At 39.1% G+C, this 15,355-nt stretch overlaps 1 protein-coding gene across 3 annotated transcripts; it reads right to left on the reverse strand.

Moving 5' to 3' along the window:
* Positions 1-1,393: 1,393 nt before the first annotated feature.
* Positions 1,394-14,549, reverse strand: ncmap (non-compact myelin associated protein). 3 transcript variants are annotated; one of them, XM_061794121.1, is made up of 4 exons: positions 14,529-14,549; positions 5,087-5,184; positions 4,928-5,012; positions 1,394-2,170 (listed from the first exon to the last, which is right to left on the reverse strand). In XM_061794121.1, the coding sequence occupies exons 2-4, from the start codon at positions 5,178-5,180 to the stop codon at positions 1,915-1,917; spliced, it is 435 nt and encodes a 144-aa protein (XP_061650105.1). In that variant the 5' UTR covers positions 5,181-5,184; positions 14,529-14,549; the 3' UTR covers positions 1,394-1,914. The 3 variants fall into 3 exon arrangements, with proteins under 3 accessions (XP_061650105.1, XP_061650103.1, XP_061650104.1); XM_061794119.1 differs by lacking the exon at positions 14,529-14,549 and adding an exon at positions 13,091-13,309; XM_061794120.1 differs by lacking the exon at positions 14,529-14,549 and adding an exon at positions 12,866-13,084.
* Between the last annotated feature and the right edge of the window lie 806 nt (positions 14,550-15,355).

Consider the following 15,355-nt stretch of genomic DNA (forward strand, 5'->3'; position numbering starts at 1 on the left):
CACCAAATAACTCGAATTTGTCTTTTTTTTTTTTTCCCTTAAATAATTTATTTAATTAGGAACACAACATACAAGTTCAATTGCCAGGGGCGAAATACAAATACAGGAAAATATTCAGAGTGTCATTACAGAAATAAACTATATAGAGCTCCTACCTCCAAAGTTTTATGTGCTTTCAAATTCGTGGAGTTTCTAATGGACCTAATATATTGCTTGACTTCATTTTCAAAAACATTGATTAGTGTATCGACATTTATGAATATGCCGTTTAGCCACTAGTACAATGAGATTAATAATATAAAATAGTTTTTTGCTCACAGGTGCATAGTTAATGAAGCCAAACAATATATGCTCAAAGTAAAGAGAAAGATTTGGTACTATACAGAGTATTATCAAATGATAAGATATCTTTCCAAAATTAGGCAGAGCGTGGGCAATTCCAAGATACATCCTTCACAAAAACAGCAATTAGTATCAATGTCTTTTATGAACGGTTGTAGAAAAGATTTACATGGGTAAATCCTATGAATTATTTTAAAGGGTACTTCTTTCATCCATCCATCCATCCATTTTCTTAGCCGCTTATCCTCACAAGGGTCGCAGGAGTGCTGGAGCCTATCCCAGCTATCATCGTGCAGGAGGCGCAGTACACCTGGAACTGGTTGCCAGCCAATCGCAGTACTTCTTTCATTTTATTGTTAATCAATTTTTTTCCAGTCAAGATTATCAACAAGATTATTCTAATAATAAACTACATGTGGAATTGATGCAACATCTTTTTCAAATAATGTGTGTAAATTACGATTATTGTTGCGCCTTAAAGGGAAACAAATCTCACCAGTTTCAGTTTTGGTTGCATCAATAGATATTTCTAAACTCGGGTTCTGACTTGCCAAACTTTAAAATAGCATAATGACTCCATTAGAGATCGCATTTACTGTATAACAATATTAAATGCACTGTGAGAAATAGTTTCATATTTCAAAATAAATTGTTGGTATGTTAAAAGTGAGTTTCTTTAGTTAAATAATTCACCAACCAAAAGAACATTTTTGGAAAACCAGTGAAGGTAAAATAAGGATTTGTTTCTGTATCAAATGTCTTTATTATTCCATAAGTAGTATCTATGCGGAGGCCAACTACCATAATAATAAATAATCATGTTTTGCTCACTGGTTGGAAAACACTGCTCAATGCCGCTTATCCTGTTGAGGGTCACTGGAAGCTGCAGCCTAGCCCAGCTTTCTTTGTCCTAATGGTCGTCAGTCAATCACAATGCACATATAGAGACAGACAACCTTTCACACTTGGATTTGCACCATCACACAGTGGGAACTGAACCCACGTGGCCTGCACAACATCAGCAACATTACCATCAGATCAAACAACATGCCACATGCCAGAACATAGTTTTATTCCAATCTAATCTAATGCCATCTAAACATAACAAACACTACAAATATGGAGAACAATGAAAAGTGCAAAATTGGGAAGCATCAGGATATTTCACAAAATAAACAAGAAATTCGGGAAAGAACAGACACAGGCAAGTAATAAAGTGTGGGACAAATGTAGAATGTATAAAACAGTGCTAATAATGTGTCATACTGGCAACCAGGAGCAACCAGTTATCCTTTTATTTCATACTGGTTGTATCTCTTTAAATGTGATGCTAACTCTACTAATGGAGAAGCTTAAACAAAGAAATGTAGACAGTTAAAACCAACCAAGGATTGGTAGTGCAAACACTGACTTTTTTGACAAAAAGCTGCCTCAGTTCACATCCTTCCTGAAGCCCTTCTGTAGTGTCTTTTTGTTCACATTTTGTCTGAGATTAACAATAACAACAAGGTCATGTTTCTACAGTATTCAGTCTATAAAGGCAGGCGCGTCAGCCAGTCTTTTTGGCGGATGCTACATGTTTGCCAACGTATCGTGGATGGTAACCGCCGTGGATCCGCTGGCTGTGCTGAAATCTTGTAGGCGCTCTATAGAGCTCCGTTCCGCTCTTGCCCCTTCTGATGTGCCGGGGTTCGAATAGGAGACGCCGCCTGACACGGAGCTGACTTCGATGGTGGCCATGGGCACGATCGGAACCGTAGACCGGGACGTTTTCTTATGAGGTTTGGAGCCCCCGACGGATCCCAGGAGTCGGGATGCGTGGGTCCGCCTGATCCCAGAGAAAACAGACACTAAGGACAACATTTCGACATGACGATACATTTTCATTGAACTTTGGTTTTTTTTGCGATACGAGCCGTCGCTCGGCCGATTTTTTTGTCTTGAGTTGCGAGCAAAAATTTTAGTTATGCACTCCAGCTGTGGTGGCAGCGAACTTCACAATAACCAGCAGTTTGGCAGATAGTGAACAAATCTTAACAAAATAGGCCAAGAGTTTGCTTGAAGCTGGTTATTACCACTCCCAGTTGAAGTTTACATGAAACTAGATATAAAACAAAGAGTATTATACATTGTGTATTTAACCGAACCACATTAAATTTTGTCTTACAGAAATCCGCTAGCTTATTGCTAACACAAAATGCAAAATGTCACAAACGGACTAACAAAACTTGTTTGGAGATATGAGTGTAGTGACGGAACAAATTAAACTCAAATCTTTAATTACCAATGTATGTGTCACTGCTCCATGTGTGTTTAAGTAGCAGTTTGTATGTTCAGAGTTACTGTAACATCTATGTCAATTTCCATTAGCCCGTCAAAGGAATTTTACAATGCATTTTAGCATTAAGTTTGTGGACTTTCATGAGACTAAATTACTGTATATGACTTGGTAGAACATTTCGGCATTTAAAGATACAATATTTAATATTTACAATATTTTGTTTTACAACCCCAATTCCAATGAAGTTGTGTTAAACAAATAAAAATAAAATATGATTTGCAAATAATGTTCAACCTATATTTAATTGAATACACCACAAAGACAATATATTTAACGTTCAAACATAAAATTTATTGTTTTTAGCAAATAATCCTTAACTGGGACAGGGTCATGTTTACCACTCTGTCACCTTTTCTTTTAACAACATTCAATAAACGTTTGGGAACTGAGGACACTAATTGTTGAAGCTTTGTAGGTGGAATTCCTTCCAATTCTTGCTTGATGTACAGCTTCAGCTGTTCAACAGTCCGGGGTCTCCGTTGTCGTATTTTACGCTCCATAATACGCCACACATTTTCAATGGGAGACAGGTCTGGACTGCAGGCAGGCCAGTCTAGTACCTGCACTCTTTTACTACGAAGCCACACTATTGCAACACAATGCAGAATGGGTTTGGCATTGTCTTGCTGAAATAACCAGGGGCCTCCATGAAAAAGACGTTGCTTGGATGGCAGCATATGTTTCTCCAAAACCTGTATGTACCTTTCAGCATTAATGGGGCCTTCACAGATGTGTAAGTTACCCATGCCATTGGCACTAACACAGCCCCTATACCATCACAGATGCTGGCTTTTGAACGTTGTGTCCATAACAGTCCGGATGGTTCTTTTCCTCTTTGGCCCGGAGGACACGACGTCCACAATTTCCAAAAACAATTTGAAATGTGGACTCGTGGACCACAGAACACTTTTCCACTTTGCATCAGTCCATCTTAGATGAGCTCGGGCCCAGGAAGCTAGGTGTTGTTGAAATATGGCTTTTGCTTTGCATAGTAGAGTTTCAAGTTGCACTTACGGATGTAGCGCCGAACTGTATTTACTCACATTGGTTTTCTGAAGTGTTCCTGAGCCCATGTAGTGATATCCTTTACACACTGATGTCAGTTTTTGATGCAGTGCCGCCTGAGGGATCGAAGGTCACGGGCATTCCATGTTGGTTTTCGGCCTTGCCGCTTACATGTGGTGATTTCTCCAGATTCTTTGAACCTTTTGATGATATTATGGACCGTAGATGATGAAATCCCTAAATTCCTTGCAATTGTCCTTAAACTGTTCAACTATTTTCTCACGCACTTGTTCACAAAGAGGTGAACGTCGCCCCATCTTTGCTTGTGAATGACTGACCAATTCAGGGAAGCTCCTTTTATACCCAATCATGGCACCCACCTGTTCCCAATTAGCCTGTTCACCTGTGGGATGTTCCAAACAGGTGTTTGATGAGCATTCCTCAACTTTCTGTCTTTTTTGCCACCTGTCCCAGCTTTTTTGGAACGTGTTGCAGCCATAAAATTCTAAGTTAATGATTATTTGCTAAAAACAATCAAGTTTATCAGTTTGACCATTAAATATCTTGTCTTTGTCGTGTATTCAATTAAATATTGGTTGAACATGATTTGGAAATCATTGTATTCTGTTTTTATTTATGTTTAACACAACATCCCAACTTCATTGGAATTGGGGTTGTATATGTCAGTTTTACAGTAAACCTCAACGAGAAGTGGCAAACAAACAGCTTGAAGCAAGCACGCTTCGCCTCTTATTTGGAGAACTGTGTGAGTAAGAGAGTGAGAACAGGTGCTAAGAAACACTTGAAAAGTGTTTAAAAAGTGTCTTTAAATAAGTTGAAGTGTGTTTTAATAAGGAGTGAAACTATATTTAAATAAATAAATATATATATATATATATATATATATATATATATATATATATATATATGTTTTGTTAATACCGGCTCTATATTGGATTTGCATCTATAGCCGACAGGTCCGGGACATTCCCGCAATAAACGGGGGTTCACTACACAGTATTATGATTACGACCAACTGTTTCAATTTCCTACTTGGAGCTGATATTGTTTGCGTACCAAAGAATCATAGGGAACATGCTGACCTGGTTGAAAGTACAGTATTTGCATACAACGCAGCTCAGACATCATAGGAAGTCACAAGTGACAACAAAGTGTTTCCTTTGTGTGTGTTTATTCCCTATAGTTGCTATGCGCCATTTAAAAGGAATGCGGCCTCACTTGTTGTAGGTCTTCAGGATGAGGAGAAGAATGGTGAGAATGACAATGATACCGATGACGATGACGGCGATCATAGCACCAGAACCTGGGAGAAAAACAAAACGTGATCTTGGTGGCATGACATGTATGCAGTGAAATGCATCATGGGAAGGGTCTCACTCTGGATGAGGATTTGCTCTTTGGATTTGGTGACGCTGGAAGGTGACGACGTGTTGCTTTCAGGCGACGCGGTTGAAGTTTGCATCTTAAACATGAACCTGTGCAAGCATCAAAAACAATTCTCTTTTAAACACAATTAATAAATAGTTATAATGTGGATACAGCATATTCTAGAAATCCACACAAATTACTAAGTGCTTCGATCTTTTAGCAATGGCCTGACATTATTGATTTTTGGAAATTTGTCCACTTAATGAAGCATAAAACTCATCTAGTTTGAGAGTTCAACTTCTCTTTTAAGACATTATCACATTGGAGTTCAATCAGTTCCATCTGCAGCTCCCGTGGCACTGTTTCAGTGTAACTGTGACTGACTCTTGGATGTTAGTTTCTCAGATAAAGGTGTTTTGCTGAGCCTGCAAGCTTGATTTTAACCGCTGAGCCATAGCCATCAGTTCCTGCGTTGATTGACTGTTAGCATAATCAGCATTGGTAGAAAAGTGACGGCTGATGTTATATTCCTCTAAAACCGCAATGGTTTCTTAACAAATTAGACATACAGCCTTTGACCGGACTTCAGTGAAAAAGTATTTAGTCGTCCATTCTATATTAAACACTCGGCACTCACTGTCGACTTTCCTTTTCTTTGGCCCACTCATGGTTGAAGAAGGGTTCAGAGCAGTAGCAGAGTAAAAACAGAACAGCCAAAGTCAAGTCAATGCATCACTGTGCCTACTGCGGTACCTGGTGGAACCACTGGGCATTACAGGACAACCTGGTGGAACCACTGGACATTACAGCACAATGTGATGGAACCACTCGGCATTACAGGACAAGGTCAAATGAACGCAGTCATGATTTTGATATGATTTGGTCGATTCTGTACCAATCTTTGGCGGGCCAGATTGTAATGATCAATGGGCCGGATGTGGCCCGCGGGCCGTAGTTTGCCCACCCCTGGCTACGAGAACGACTAATATTACAGCCCTTAATTTTTTTGTGGGGTGAAAAAAAGGTTTATTTTTGTCAGTGCGCTATCAAAATTGTTTTCACAAGAAATTTTAACTACATTTCTTTAAAAGACAAAAAACAAACAAAAAACAATCATATGAAAAGTTTTGAAAATTACAGCTCACTTAATTTTTAACACAGAAACAAAATATTGACTAATAATATACTGTAAAATTGGTATTTGGAAGAGGTTGGGACACATAACAACAATGTAATGCTGCTTTTGTCAATATTGTTTTCTCTCCATATGATCATCATCTTTATCAAAATGTATGTTGTAAACTGGAACACAACATGTTCAAAGGAACATTTAGTAAGATTTTATACAAGGTAATGTACTGTGTGGAAAAATGTTCTCTGTTTCATTTTAAGATTATTTTTACAAATGCAGTACGTGTACTGAAAATTACAAACCCCAAACTGATTTAACATTTTTTTTGTGACATAGGTGTATTTTTTTCAGTACAGTAATGCATTTTTTTTTAACTTCCAATTTTTTTTGTCCAACTTTCTCTTAAATCTTTGTCCTTAAGAGTTTTTGTGGCAGTACGTGAACACGCATATCCATACGTCACATAAAATATTTATTCATAGAACATAAATGATAATGACCCATGTAAGTTTTTTTGCATTGACAAGGCTTCACTCATTCAATCATTTTACAATTATACTTCAGCTTCCACACGAACTCAAGCGGAATAGCAGGCATGTCATAATTGGAGTTCCTTGTCCTCTTTTCACATGCACAACAAAAGACGGAATGATGACTCACTGAATGTAATCAGAAAAACATTATTAGGAGGGAGTATTGTTAAGTATTGTTATTGTGACTGAGACAAATGGGCTAACAGCTATAACACTGTGCTGCCTCCAAAAATATCAATTTTTTGTTACTAGCTCACTTCTTATATTAAATGATGTAAATATGTTAAATAGGTATATTTATGTGATTTTTTATTATAATATATAAAAAATGATCAATCTACTTTGAAGCGCTTAGACCAAAGTATAGCACACATCATATCTTTGCCTTTCTTTATAAATTACATAGTGCTGCTCTTGATTTCTTTATTATTGCACATTTTTTTTCTTCTATTTAATACAGGGCAGTTAAGATGTAACCAAGGAAAATGCTGTTGTTTTATTTCAGCTTTAAAATGAACCCGTGGAGCAGTGAGTTAAACAATATCAGGCACGAGTTTGTTTGTGTTTTTTTTGTTTTGTTAGCAGGGCATTAAAGGACATGCAGCCTTTCATGATAAATGAAAAAGTGGGAGTTCACTGGCACACTCAAACATTCTATTCTACACCTACTGAACCTGTTGACAGTTGCACGTTTCTTCACTTAACATTTACAGTACATTAAAAGAGCTTTCACATGGCTATGCCCTCTAGGACTTGAGTGTTTAGATTTTTTGTATTAACTGTATGTATAATTATATAGGAGGTGTGCAAATGTTGGCATTGAGTTTTAAGAGTTTGCCATTATTTACCTTCTTTATTAACCCCATAAAATAAATTGTCCATAGAAGGATAGATGGCCACAATGATCACCAGCCCTCTCTTTTTCGAGTGTTGTCAAAGATTAAGTATATTGAAGAAACTGTTGATGGTGTGTGTAAATTCATAAGAATCACAGCAAGAACTTGATGACAATAAAGACCTCTGTGTCCATATGTGCTTGAGTGTACAAAGTAGACTGCTGAACAGGAATGTTAAAAGGTGAAAGGCCAGCAATTTGAGCACATAACCGAATGTGCTATACTTAATGGTAATTTATTCTAATTGTGACTTAATAAAGCTATTATTTATTTTTATAATAAAAACTGTATACAGTGGAACCTCGGATCACGAACACCACTGTTCACAAACAATTTGGTTTATGAACAATATTGTTCAAGAAATATTGCCTCCGGTGCTTCAGTCTTCGTCATGGAAGAGTTTAGTTATTAACATATTTTTAACAAGAAAATAATACTCTACAAGTATTGTGCTTTACAAAAACATACAGTAATGACACAATTAAACAGAATGCTAGGAATTAAACAGTTTGTGCATCATGATTTCATGCTTTTTTTCAATGGCCATTGTGTGTATGGTGTGCATGCCTTGGCCACCAGGAGGGAGTATAATATACATAGCCATACTTCACATAGATTTCATGATAAAACACAGAAGAAGACCATTGCAACTAAGATGCTGTAATTTTAGTCCTTTTTAGGAGAGGATAAATACTACATACCTGTGACTATTGTTGTATGCTGTGTCTGCATGTGTCCCTACCATTTGTGTTCAAATATGAGTTGTTTAAAGGTTTATAACTACAGTGACTACTCATGCTAGTTTCGTTAGCTCGACAATATCTATTTATCCATCAATCCATTCTCAGTCCCGCTTATCCTGTTCAGGGTCACGGAGTATTGGAGCCTTGACTTTGGGCAAAAGGCAAACTACACCCTGAAGTAGTCACCAGTCAGTCACAGGGCACATATGTATAGACACAGACAAACATGCATGCTCACATTCACACAATCCCTGTGTGGGAACTGAACCCACATTCCCCACACCGAAGTCAGGCAAATGTCATCAGTAAGGACTGAATAGCAATTTGCATTGCAGTGACGTTCTAGTCTGCTGCTGGAGCGCAAACATTACGTGACAATCACTGGCGGTGTCGACGTATTATTAACCACGCACATTAGTGGCAACATATATCATGTGGACTGTTTGCAAAGGTGACAGCTCCTGATAAGTGAGTGCTTGATGGTCAGACATCCTGTAATTATACTCGCAGTTAAAATCGCTCAGATTCACATGAAGGTTTTGGTCCAAAGCTGTTGTATTTTAAACAAAAATAACTCTTTGCTTATAGTTTACGGTTTACATACTGATTTATAAATATTAGCCTCTTTTACACCGATATCTCCTAAGTTTTTTTTTCAAATCTCTCTTTTCAACTGCATATGATGGCATGATGGAATGTACACTATGATGAATATATGATGTCCACTGCGTAGACGAGCGTAAGACATTAACATTTATGTATTCTTAGCTCTTCTTTTACTTATTTTATGAGTCCAGTCTTGAGATGCAGAGAAAGGAGAGAGAGAAAAAAAAGTTTGTATTTTTTTATTTTTTAGAAACTGTATAAAGTATAATTCATATTGCTTAATTAAGTAACCCTTGTAAAATGTATGGTATAATTTATATAATTATAATGTATTAGCATTATTATTATTATTATTAATTGCTTAATTTACATAATTTTATTTATTTATTTCAAGGATATCCCTTTGAGATGCATCATCTCATTTTTGAGGGGGTCATTATTATTATTATTATTATTATTACTATTATTACTATAAAAGGCTGGTGAGTGTGTCACTCCTCCCTTCATACCACATCATTATAAGCTGTGTTATCATAGTGGCTCATCAGGACACAGTAATATTTAATGACATATATTAACAATAAACTGTATGTAGTACGTAAGAGAGCATCGGTGAGCATGACATACTGTATCAGGATGTTGTATTTGCATAAATCAGGTAAAGAGGAACCTTAGCAAATTAGGTCACGGGTCGGTGTTTCCTCGTCCGTGTGTGACAACCATCTCGATATTGTTCCACAAATCATCATGTGATACCCTTTCACCTTCAGCAAACGACACATTTAATGGTTTGTAAACCAGGACTCAGTCATAGCGGAACAGGAACCCAATTGACACGTACATTTAAAAACGACAGTGGCAGAATGAATTGTGTGGAATTGATTCAATGTGAACATACAGGGGTATCTACAGTAAATCAATTACAATACCAGTGAAAATTCAATTGATTTCAGAAGATCAATTCAAAAGGTGAAACTCATTAGAAACTCAGGTTCACTACATACAGAGTGAAATATTTCACAATTTTCTTATAGCTGACAACTAACTAAAAGCCACAATTCAATTCACAATCTCAAGAAATTTGAATATTACATAATAAACAATGAAAATGGCTAATATATAATTTAGGCAGGAATTGGCCCTCTGAAAAGTATTTTACTGTGTTTAATAAATCAGTCTAATATTTGGGTTTACTATTTTGAAAAAAAACAAGAAAAAAAAACATTTTCCAGGGCCAGATTTGAGTTGGAAATCTATCCAGTTACATTCGGACTAGGCTACTTTTAAGAACAAGATTAGTTCACAAGCACAAATCATAACAAGGTTTTTCAAATATGGCCGACATGCAGCACTGAAAACATTGAGTGTTTTGTCGAAGAACCCATTATAATTTTTAGGTAATTTTAATGATGGGGAAATTTTAGTTTTAGAACATTCAACAATTAGCAAAAATAAAATAAAAATAAGTATAAACAAGTCAAATGCAGGAAGTCCTTGATTTACGAACGAGTTCCGTTCCTACGCTGGCGACGTAATCCAAATTTCCGCATAAGTCGGATTTCACCGTTAAAGTCGAAATTTACGTCGAAATACTTCTGTTAAGGGTATCGTCCCACGTGATTGTGACAGCAAGCTCAGTGTGTGTGGGCGTGGGCGTCGATGTGTGAGTGAGACGGGACTGCGCAGGCGTCGTCCGGCGGAATTGTGAAGGAGGAAGGAGTGCGCGCAGGTGCGAGTGTGTACAGTGGCAAGCGTAGTGACGGCGACCGGGGAAGAGTAGCGATTAGCGGAGGATCCGTTGACGTTGAATGTGCAGAGGAGCTAATAAAGCCGTCAAAGCAGCAAATCGGTGCTCCGTGCCTTTATTGTTGCCGCCACCCAGCTCAGCTGTGCAACGAGAGAAGGGAGTTAAACCCGAGGAGGACAACCTCGGCCCTGGAGAAGGCGTCTCCCGACCACGGTCAGGTGACCGTAGCAGGAAAGGTTGTCACTTCGTATAAAGAAACTGAAATACATCCATCCATCCATCCATTTTCTGAGCCGCTTCTCCTCACTAGGGTCGCGGGCGTGCTGGAGCCTATCCCAGCTATCATCGAGCAGGAGCCGGGGTACACCCGCTCAACTGGTTGCCAGCCAATCGCAGGGCACATAGAAACAAACAACCATTCGCACTCACATTCACTCCTACGGGCAATTTAGAGTCGTCAATCAACCTACCATGCATGTTTTTGGGATGTGGGAGGAAACCGGAGTGCCCAGAGATCACCCACACAGGCACGGGGTGAACATGCAAACTCCACACAGGCGGGGCCGGGGATTGAACCCCGGTCCTCAGAACTGTGAGGCAGACGCTCTAACCAGTCCACCACCATGCCTCCCATATGTGGCCTTTGGTCTCAAATGTTTGCATGAGTTCATATGATTTCATGATTTATTGACAATGCAAGGAATTTATAGCCTTGATTGTAGCTAATCATTCACCTTTAATACAGAAGACACTCACCTGACACTTCAATAGGTACACCACCACAATCAAATGGGATCAATGCAAGAGCTGCATCAAGCTTTACTTAACACAATGTGAATTATTATACAATTATTCTCACGCTGAGCGCTGTTCCTGTTGCTCCATAACAAATAGTTAGTTTCAAAATATGTCACTATGACAATTCTGCACCGCTGCACACTCAGTCATCAGCATTGACGTGGCGCATTCTACTTTTAGACCTTTTCAGACAACTAAGACAAAGCTTGAAAAACTTAAGAAACACATTCTTAAATAAACGGTCTATCACCAGTTGGACGAGTGCTTGTGTTTTTCCAGATTGTCCTTGCATGTGATTTGCTGGAAATATGACAATCCAAATTTTACAGAAAAATACAGAAAGATCAAATGACACAAGGGCCATTTTGAGATTCTTTGACATTAATTCTATAAAGACACTAAAAAAAACAATTTCTCAAGCAATTCTGTAGTTTTTATATAAAGTTATTTCGAAATATGGCTGTATCACAGCTTTCTTTTAAACCTAATAGGGCAAATACTTGAGGAAAAATACTTGGAAAGGCCAGTAATCTGTTACAGCCTCTCCCCAAAAAACAACAAAACATTTTGTAAAGTGTTTTTTAGGAGTAAAAAAAAAAACAAAAAAAACCACTATATTTTACTTTATCAAAACATTCAGTAAATACATAATCAAATTCCAATTAAAAAGAATTTAAAATTGTTTTCACAATTGAATGGCCATTGTGCTGCTGCCCACCTTGGCCACGGTATAAGACATGTACCGTACATGGATGCGTGTGCAGCATAGAAGTCAGGCCCTTGCAGAGGATAAAGAATATATGTGTGAGTATTTTTAGAATGAATGTCTATGTTGCTGCACTATTTGTGTTTAAATAGTTGCTTAAAGGGTTCTATTTGTGTTTCCCCATATGTGTTAGCATTGGCATTAAGCTAGCAGACTAAAGGCTAAGATACAGTATGTGCTTGTTTTAAATACACGTCTAATTCTCCCGGTTTTATGTTTAGTTTAGTGTAGCAGTAAACAGCTTGATGTCTCTTTTTTTTTTGATAAATTGCTCAATATTTTCCTAACTACTGCCGACTGTGCAGTGAGTTGACCTGAGTTCACTGTCACCATACAGTGCTTGTATCGGAAGTTTGTGCTCAAGGCACGACCGTATATGCCGTAAGTCACTAAAAAAACGGACCGTAAAAACTTTGAACACCTAAAATCTACTTCCTATACTCTGAAAGGAATATGAGCAGTTTTCGTGTCACATGCATCTGCTGCCGTCCATCTCGGTTGCCCCCCCCCCCAACATAAAGCATGATAAAAGAAGCCCCCAAAATCTGCAAAGTGTATGGAACTTACCACCGACGCTCCACTGTGCTATCAGCTTTTTTCCAGGTGGAAGGATGCGGAGCGCACGTCTCCCCACCTCACCAACCCCCCCTCCCCCCGCTCTCACTGGACAGAGGGGAGCATAGTCCACTAGAGAGGAGTGAAGTCCTATCCAATGTCGAAAGCTCTCTCCCCCCTCACAAAAACCAGCGGAGGGACAACGAGTTTAATGAAAACAAGAGGGATGACACTCACTCTCTCGCTCTCTCTGTGTAAGTGGGGCTTAGGGGAAGGTTTCTCACTTGGTGCGCGAGAGCAGGCATCTGGTTTTTCAGGTCCTCTCACTCGGCCATTGAGGCGCGCCTGCCGTGGTGCCTGATCATAAAAAAAAAAAAGCAGCGGCGGCAATGCTCGTGGTGAAATGAGCGGGAGGTCTCACGCAAGGGTGTTCCTGGTTGAAACGTTAAACTCCATTAGTTCAGGGATTCCCATACATAATACCTCAACTAGGGGGGCACTGATATTGTTTTTTCCCCAAAATGAGGGCCCTACTTTCTAAAATCCGGTGCGACAGGGGGCGCAACTGTGCACCAGGGGCGGGTTAGACTGGTGTGGGAGTCTTTACAGCTGACTTCATTCGCCACCAATCAAAGCGGCTCCTCTCATTCCCTTTAAATGTGGCACAATGACAGGACGATGCGTAATCGCAGCGATCTGTGCATGAGTGGAACATTGTCACAACTCTTGGCAGCTGTGGCAACGCCCAATGTGAGCGGTTACCCTTATTAAATACAGAAGGAGCTGCTGAGCACCGCCAGGGATTTAAACATAAATGTAGAACGATGACGCGGGAGACACAGGAATCCCCTCCCAAGAGCAAGTGGTAACATTCATCTTCAAGAATGCATTTTGTTCTATTTTCCAAAAATATACAGCTTTTTTTTTCCTGAAAACTTTTTTAAACTGACAATACACTTTTGTCCTTGAAATCTTTTATTTAAATGTCTGATTGTTTAAGGGTGTTAAAATGTTACTGAAACCATTGTCTGTACAGTTTTGAAGGTGTTTTGATGGATATGAATATCCCAGAAAAGAAGGTTGTTTGGGCGTAGGAGGAAGTCCCCCCCCCCAGACAACCCCCCGGCCAATAAGGGTGTGTTATATACATGGTGACATTTCTGGAGATGTGAATGTGTGAGATATCTTGGTCTGATTATTGTAGCGCCAGTAACACACCCTAAGTGGTGTTCTTCCTCGCGAAACAGTGCCAAGTCACTGGGCTCTCCAGTTACCATCTGGAGGCTATTAAGGCAGCTATACTGTAGCTTTTTTGTGAACAAGGTTGAAGTGAACACATTGTTCAGCATTTGCAGGTGTTCCCACATCACAGCACCAGCCTTACAAGGGAAGAGCATGTATTCAAATCCTGCATGGAGGTCAGCTTTCACTGTGGATGTAGCCCCAGGGCTGAAATGTGAAGCAAATGTACATTCTAGTAAATAACCAAAGTTTACCTGACTTCATATTCTTAAGAGAATTGGAGATGTTCCAAATGTTCTGAAGCGTCAGATTGAATTTCCGAACGGTCCCTTTAAATGACCTCAACACAATCCCATGATAGGGAAAATACTTTTAAAATGATTAGTCGTCGACATATTCACGTGAGGGAAGTCAGAAAAAGCACGTATCTTACCACGTATGTTGTCCTCCTTCCTCTTATCCAGTGTGAACAATGCGGCCTCTGTTCTGTTGATTGACACTCTGTGGTGTAAAGGAACGCTCGACTAAACACATCACTACATGACTAATATGCATTCATTATATTAGTGTGGAAACCATTTACTGGAGAATGTGAACATCAATAAATGGAGGAGGATAAAAAACACAAAAGGACAAAATATTAAGCACACCTGCACAATCCAATAATGACATTCAATACAAGAACTGTTCATTTGTGTAAACCTGCTGTGTTCTATTAGTCCTATTGTGACATCGATTTACGTAATACCCGTATTGAGTTTCTCCGCCTATAACTTGGCAGATTTGCGTTAACTTCTAATAAGCGGCATATACTTGATTGCGCAGTGACGTTGTTGAGGTGGTAGAGGTTGGGGTGGTATTTGTTTGCCGATGTGTTTGCTGCATGCACCGCATACACAAATCTTCACACAGATTTAAGTGTAATTTGGCAGCTTGGTGATGAAGTGCTGCTTCCACGAGGGAAAAGAGATTCCACAACGTCTTTCTCGGGGCTCACGATCGCTCTATTAAACCCGGGGTCCGAGTCGTCATGGTAAGGAAATCGGGACTCCCCATTGGCCCAACAGTGTATAGGGCGGGATGAACAGTGGCTCACTTTTATGGCCGCCCCCTCAAAACAGAAATATTTTGGGGTGTACAAAGTGTTTTAATTCTTGAAAAAAAATTCCTTGGTTTTTGTTGTTGTTGACAAAAGCATGTTGTCAACCCTCCTGTTGTGTTTCTTTCTTACCAGCAATGTCTGTGGGTCAAGTGTGTCAT

Source organism: Phyllopteryx taeniolatus, chromosome 13 (assembly GCF_024500385.1).
Source record: "Phyllopteryx taeniolatus isolate TA_2022b chromosome 13, UOR_Ptae_1.2, whole genome shotgun sequence".
Taxonomy (NCBI): Eukaryota; Metazoa; Chordata; class Actinopteri; order Syngnathiformes; family Syngnathidae; genus Phyllopteryx; species Phyllopteryx taeniolatus.

Excerpts from the sequence above, each read along its gene's own strand:
- ncmap (XM_061794119.1), bottom strand. The coding sequence starts at position 13,158 with ATGCCTGCTCTCGCGCACCAAGTGAGAAACCTTCCCCTAAGCCCCACT. Across the intron at positions 5,185-13,090 it reads TACACAGAGAGAGCGAGAGA|GTTCATGTTTAAGATGCAAA; the intron begins GTGAGTGTCATC and ends ATGCTTGCACAG. Across the intron at positions 2,171-4,927 it reads ATCCTGAAGACCTACAACAA|GCGGACCCACGCATCCCGAC; the intron begins GTGAGGCCGCAT and ends CTCTGGGATCAG.